This window comes from Crassostrea angulata, chromosome 1, assembly GCF_025612915.1.
Source record: "Crassostrea angulata isolate pt1a10 chromosome 1, ASM2561291v2, whole genome shotgun sequence".
NCBI lineage: Eukaryota > Metazoa > Mollusca > Bivalvia > Ostreida > Ostreidae > Magallana > Magallana angulata.
In genome coordinates this window covers 25704991-25712642 of record NC_069111.1, presented here as the reverse complement: position 1 = coordinate 25712642, position 7652 = coordinate 25704991, and the positions used below count along the sequence as shown (strand labels likewise).

The 7652-nt window shown below is 33.2% G+C and overlaps 1 protein-coding gene across 3 annotated transcripts in view; it reads right to left on the bottom strand.

The window, feature by feature from the left end:
- Positions 1-220: 220 nt before the first annotated feature.
- Positions 221-7652, bottom strand: part of LOC128168152 (uncharacterized) — a 32722-nt gene continuing 25290 nt past the window's right edge. For all 3 annotated transcript variants that reach the window (XM_052834281.1, XM_052834267.1, XM_052834273.1), the window contains exons 6-10: positions 3767-3820; positions 2695-2833; positions 1290-1405; positions 735-816; positions 221-544 (exon numbers count right to left, since the gene is read on the bottom strand). In XM_052834281.1, coding sequence (XP_052690241.1) covers positions 285-544; positions 735-816; positions 1290-1405; positions 2695-2833; positions 3767-3820 — 651 coding nt within the window. In that variant the 3' untranslated portion in view covers positions 221-284. The remainder of the gene's footprint in view (positions 545-734; positions 817-1289; positions 1406-2694; positions 2834-3766; positions 3821-7652) is intronic.

The following is a 7652-nucleotide window of genomic DNA, read 5'->3' as shown; positions in this document are numbered from 1 at the left end:
TATAAATTTCATCAGTTATAATTCGAAATGATTTAATATTTACAAATGAATTCGCTGATCTTCTGTTCAACCTATGCGCAGTTTATTCGCCAATAACTTGTAGCACTTGATAAGTGTAATACACGTGCACCGTTGCAAAAGAGCTGAAGTGAAAACTTTTTTTTAAACTGACAAATGTTACAGTCATTTACGATGCAAAACAAACCCGATAATTTTCAACAACAAGGCGAATGACTTTATTTCATAGTATAAAAAAGATATAAATGCATAATATAGATATGTGTTCATGGTTCGTTGTAATTTTTATCCAGTAAAGACCCACTCTCAGCCTCCGAATCAGAAGCTTCGTTTACATCTTCAAATGTCGACTTAAAGTTTGCCTTGTTTGCGATACGATTCAAATGTTCTAACGTAACTTCGTTCATATCCGGAATGTTGCCGTAGGGACAGGAACCTCGGTCAACTCCGGAGCCTAAACAATTGACCTTTTTCGTAATCTTCTTTTTTAAGCTGCCGTCTTTTTTCTTCTTTTTGCTCGGTGATTCTAAAATAAGAATTTGTAATTCTTATTAAAATTACATATGTAGGTATGTTAAAGTATATTTTTAGTTATAAATAACCATTTTGTCAATGTCAATTTCTTAACGTCAACGAAAAAACATTTTAAATATATCAAATAAAAATAAATAATTATATCATCTTTCCACATCTAAGAGGAAAGTATGTTGGCTTACCACATGAGCATATCGTTTTTAGAACTTTATAACTTGGAATTCCCTCCATCTCACATAGTCCACGTAGGGCGTTCACTACGTCCTGTAATCGGACGTTTCATAATGTAATCAAATATTACTGCATGGTAATTGAATGTACTTTTATATAATTTTCTAATGTCAACTAATGATTAAAATACTTTTTATTAATCCATTATAAAAAGATTGGTCGTCAAAACATGATAATCTGTAAATAAAGATTTATGTCTGGAGCGTACCTAATATGATAATATTCATCTGTAACCTAAATACAACACTAAACTTAAATGTCAAAGCTAAGATTTTATGTCTTCATGCGAATACACAGTTCGGCATCGGTAAAAATATCGATTGGCAAAACCCATGAGACATAAGATCTGTCATGTTCTGTTTCAGGACTTGCATCCTAATTGTAACAATATATTAATTGTCCCATAAGCCTAAATGTTATCTCTATACTCTAAACTCCTTATCATACCTTTGGGATGGTTCGACTCATATATAATCAAATTAGACTACGTCATGATTTATACGTACTTTGTTGTATCTATTATTGTCATCTGATATTTCTAGCTTTTCTTCTATGGCTTTTTTCTCTTTATACACCATTTTTAGTTGAAGGTGTGCTTGGTCTAAAACTGCCATTACCAAACCTAAAGGAACAAAGAAAGATAACTAATTGTGCTTTTATTCTGGAGACTACTAAATCTCGCCAAACGTAATGCGAAGCCACAAAATACCAATCAGACAAATATGCGTCTGCAAGTGGCGACCTTACTTTAAATGTATATAACTTCTCAATTGCATCATTAAAAGTGAACTTGTGTTTGATACATGATTTGACTTAAAATTTGATTTTTCCATTTCAATGTTTATACTGATAAATATAGAAGATAATGTTATGACAAAATTTGAAACTCAAATATCAAGTTATAAGCAAGATACAGAGTTTATAATTCTTTGCTTGTAAACAAAGATTAGTGTAAATTTCAATCAAATGTCACTTTCTTTTGTTGATAATAGTATTAAAAGAAGATATTGAATTAGCTAAAATTGTTTTTACAGGTCATTTTGTCTAAGAAATGGTAATTCTCTACATTACATTTTTTGTAAACAACTATAAGACTTGAGCTTTGTTTACATAACTATCAATTCTTACCTCTGTATCTCGCTTGTAACTTGACTTTAACATTTAATATTTTGGTCAATCTTTTAAAATGCACCAATATACCATTTTATACATAAAAAATAAAAATAAAATTTTTGATTTAAAATCGTGTCCAAGTCCTTTTAAGCCTAGTTAACTTTTTTTTATCGGTCAAAGTGCAGTTTCTCAGAAATCCGTATGTCAAAATATAGACCATTGCTTTTAGAGTATATCCACTTACAAATACATGTATTCCTATTGAAAATAATTATAATTTCTATAGAATATAGAGAAATATTGTTTCTAGGCGATAACGTATTTAAATAATCCTATAAATTGTGTTACATGTATCTCTTTTGTTGTATAGTAACAATGTACCTAGAAAATGCAAATTCGACCGGTAGCTTTCAAAAGAAATTCAAATTTTCATACGGGTGTCAACCTCAAACTTTTAATGTAATCTAACTGAGATTTAAATTCTTATAGAACATCATTTAATTCCAGTACAAATTATCAAAAGATAGATGTATAGACATGAATACATGTACTTACATAAAACGTCAAAATAAGGTTCAATATTTTTAAGAAGTATTATTCTATGATCATAATACACATCATTTCTTTAAATTGTGTATTGTGCATGAAAAATAAATGTGCATTCAGGTTGAAGTTTGTTATCACTTTTACAATTAATATCACTTTCTTTTTTAAAATTTTCATCATCATCATCTTCTTTTTCTTCTTCTTCTCATCAATTATTATGAATATTTTGAACGATCATTGTAATACACTCACTATTGGCAACACGAATGACCCGCCACGGCATTAGGAAGGCCAGTATCTGAACAGTCTCCTCCAGGGGATAGACCGTTAGGCCTTTAATGAAGACGATATCGAGGATGAACGAGGCTATCACGACCACGCCATCAAACATCTACAGTAAAAGAGAACACGTAGTTAGTCACAAGAAGCTCGCACTGTCATTTAAACATATTTTGAAATACACAATCGTTATGTTTAATGACATATGCAAACAATACAATGAAAGAAAAAAATTAACAATTGTAACATTTTTTTTTACAAAAAGACAAAGTCAAATAAATACACGTACAAAGACATTGGCTTCTTAACATCTTTTGAAAAAGCAAATATATAAAGTTTAATAGCACACATGTATGCAGACAATATAATGAACAAAGTATTAACAATTTTATCATTTTTTACCAAAAAGTCGAACTCCAATAAATACAATGACATCGTTCTTCTTTATCAAATGTTTCCCCCATATTTTGAAGTAAGATTTTGTATTAAAAAAGCAATTGATAACTGCAGCAGCAGCCACCATCAAATAGTTTCAATCTCCTTATACTAGTACATTTATGCACTTTGGTCTTCAGACACAACACCAATCTCTTAAATTCATAGTGTACATTGCGATACTGTATAATATTGTTACGCCTCTGCATTACTGTTACAACACAACAAACATATCAATTCACGATCTGACCAGCGGGAACGCCTTTGGGAAATCAAGAATTTTAGACACTGTTTAAAGATATTGCTCCCATTTGTAAAAAACGTTGCTTATAGTCGTAATAGCGAGTCAACCAAATTCAAAAGTGGGCTTATTCAATGTCATCAGACTACGATTGACTCCCTTGACGGTTTTATCCGATAAGCTTTTTTTTTGACTAGATTAAAACGTGCACTATTTTGTCAGACATCAAGAAGCGTCTTCAATAACATTGCATTTCAGTGTTGCGTGTTGATGCTGATTTGAATGTAGTCAGATCTACAACAGACGAATGTTCATGGAACATCCGCTGATATTTACGATTCCAGAATGGATTATATTATTGTCACCTACCTCCATTTTTCTCTTCATTAATTGTTTTCCGTAACAAAATACTTTGAGAAGAACCTGAAACATGAACAATGGTGTCGTTAAAAAGAACAGATTACATAATATTGAATGCAGAAGCTGTATTCAACGTTTCATAACTAATTGTTGGAAAAATACTATTTTCATCACATTTCATCACCACAGAAAAAAATACAGTAATTTTAAGTTATAATGATTTTGGTTCAAGAAGAAAACGCCTCAAAATTTGAGGATGAAGCTAGCTGAAGTCCACATGAATTTGCAAAACAGGATCGAAAAATTGGCACACTCATGCAACTGAACCATAAACTGGCATTGTGTAATGTTCATTCAATGGTATCAAGGAACACAATCAATAATTCTGATTATGTAGGACAAATATCAATTCCTTGAAAGCTTTAACAGATGATTTTTTTCTGATTAAAGGGGCATGGTCACGATTTTGGTCAAATCTTTTTTTACTGTTTTTAGCTCACCTGAACCGAAGGTTCAAGTGAGCTTTTCTGATCACCCGTTGTCCGTCGTCCGTCCGTCCGTCCGTCTGTCTGTCTGTCCGTCCGTCTGTAAACTTTTCACATTTTCAACTTCTTCTCAAAAACCACTGGGCCAAATTTAACCAAATTTGGTACAAAGCATCCTTATGGAAAGGGGGCTATAAATTGTTAAAATAAAGGGCACAGCCCTTTTCAAAAGGGAGATAATTGCGAAACAGTAAGTTTAGGGTGCATGTCTTTAAAAATCTTCTTCTCAATAACCACGGCACCAGAAATGCCAATATTTACACAAAAGCTTGTATATATAGTGAAGATTCTAAATTGTAAAAATCGTGACCCTCGGACCAAAACTGGGGCCCCAGGCGGGGTTCAAGGTTTAACATAGAAATACATAGGAAAATGTTTAAAAAATCTTCTTCTCAAGAACCACTGCACCAGAAATGCCAATATTTACACAAAAGCTTTTATATATAGTGAAGATTCTAAATTGTAAAAATCGTGACCCTCGGACCAAAACTTGGGCCCCAGGCGGGGTTCAAAGTTTAACATAGAAATACATAGGAAAATGTTTAAAAAATCTTCTTCTCAAGAACCACTGCACCAGAAATGCCAATATTTACACAAAAGCTTGTATACATAGTGAAGATTCTAAATTGTAAAAATCGTGACCCTCGGACCAAAACTGGGGCCCCAGGCGGGGTTCAAAGTTTAACATAGAAATACATAGGAAAATGTTTAAAAATCTTCTTCTCAAGAACCACTGCACCAGAAATGCCAATATTTACACAAAAGCTTGTATATATAGTGAAGATTTTAAATTGTAAAAATCGTGCCCCTCGGACCAAGACTGGGGCCCCAGGCGGGGTTCAAAGTTTAACGTAGAAATACCTTAGGAAAATGATTAAAAAATCTTCTTCTCAAGAACCACTGCACCAGAAATGCCAATATTTACACAAAAGCTTGTACAGTGTATGTATAATGAAGATTCTAAATTGTAGAAATCGTGACCCTCGGACCAAGACTGGGGCCCCAGGCGGGGTTCAAAGTTTAACATAGAACTACATATGAAAAATGTTTAAAAATTTTCTTCTCAAGAACCACTTCACCAAAAATGCCAATACATACACAAAAGGTTGTATACATAGTGAAGATTGTAAAAATCGTGACCCCCGAACAAAAAGTGGGGCCCCAGTAGGGGTTTAGATTTTAACATATGTAGGAAAATGTTTTAAAATCTTCTTCTCAAGAACTATAGTGCAACTGTTTGGGATATTACTATGCATACATGTACATCCTTAAATAATGTAGATTCAAAAAATTGTAACTCTCGGACAATTGATGGGCACCAAGAGGGGTTCAAAATTTAAACATTTTAAAAAACATAAAGGAAAAGTTTAAAAATTTTCTTCTCAAGAACTACAATGTTTTAGTTTGTGGAATTTCTATGCATGCATCCTTCGCTTATGTAGATTCCTAATCGGTAAAATCGTGACCCCCGGACCAATACTGGGGCCCCAAGATGGGGTCAAAATTTATTAAAGAAATATAAAGGTAACATGTTAAAAAATCTTCTTCTCGAGAACTACAATGCTTCAATTTGTGAGATTACTATCATGCATACAACCTTGGATAATGAAGGTTCGACAGTTTTAAAATAGTGACCCCTGGACTAATACTAGAGACCCAAGATGGGTTTAAAGTTAAATGTAGAAGTACCGGTATATATGGAAAATGTTTAAAAATCTTCTTTTCGAGAACTACAATGCATCAATTTGTCAGATAACTACGTCAGCACCCTCAAATAGTGTAGATTCGAAATTATAAAAGCCGTGATCTCAATCTAATACTGGGGCCCCAAGAGGTGTTCAAAGTTTAGCATAGAAATATAGAGGGAAAATGTTGAAAAATCTTTTTCTAGGGAACTATAATGCTTCAGCTTGTGAGATAACTAGGCAAGCATCCTTAAATAATGTAGATTCGAAATTAAAACTTTAGCACTGGACTAATACTGTGGCCCCAAGAGGGGTTCAAAGTTTAACATAGAAAGATATATTGAAAATGTTTTTAAAAAGTTTTTCTCGAGAACTATAATGCTACAGTTTGTGAGATTACTATGCAAGGATCCTCAAATTGTGTAAACTCTAATGTAGTGGAACCAAGAGTTATCTTTCTTGTGTTCTGTACAGTCTGAGAGTTATTCCTCTTGAAGTGGAACTCTGCTATGTTCAGTTTTTCAGGTTGTGTACGTGCGGTCCCACCATTCCTATGTTACTATTTATGTTGTTCAAGCCAACCATAAACCTCGGACCATAACTGGGTCCCCAGAAAGGGGTTCAATGTTTAAAATAGAAAAAGCATAATTATGCTACGAAATGTAATGTTACAAGGAACTGCTGTTCAGGTGAGCGATGTGGCCCATGGGCCTCTTGTTATTATTTACAATGCTTTAGAAATGTATTTCTAATGATCAAATGAAATTTTAGAGTTATTCGTAGAGTTATAAGCAAGATACAGGGCTCACAATTTTTTGCCATGTAAACAAGGCTCGTGCCCTGTTTTTGTTTACATACAATGTAGGTTCTTCATACCAGTAAAAAAACTTTTTCAGGGTGATTTGCCAAGCTTTTTATTCATTTAAAGCATAAATAAAGCATTCCTAACGTTTAGCACTTTCATTTTAGGCCTAAAACTGGAATTTTCACTTTAACATTCAAAAAGTAAACAAATGGTTTGTTTACGAAGCAAAGAATTTCAAGTCTGTAACTCGCTTATACATGTAACTCAACGAAGGACACTCAAATTTCGGTTGCCTATTAAAAATGCCCACCTGAAGCATTGTAAATATCAAAATTGGAAAAATAATATTTGATCAAAATCGTGATCATGCCCATTTAAGGTGATTTCATAATACTGTATGCATTCTGTTTGATGACTTTTCTAGATATCGTCAATTTTCTAACCACTATTGCATATATGTAGGTTCAAATTTTCTTCACTACATTTATGCTATGATTAACAATTGTATATGGCCATTATAGACAGGATGACGTGTGATCTAGTTCTGTATGTAATGTATACGTAATGGCGGCAAGGTCATTCTTTGAGCATTATGAGGTGATAATTTTGGTCGGTGCGTAGTCGAATCCAATAAAGCCCGAAGGGCTTTATGATAGATTTGACCACGCTCCGAACAAAATAATTGCTTATATTTATATCATATCCAATTTCTACACTTTAAAACAACATAAATTAAAGCCTTTTTAATGTGGTACATGCTCTGTATTACTACGCGGCGCAGCCAATACCGTTTTTCGGTTATGCTATAAGACAAGCCCATTTTATGTCGCTCATCTTTTATGAAATTACTGGGTTTTAGG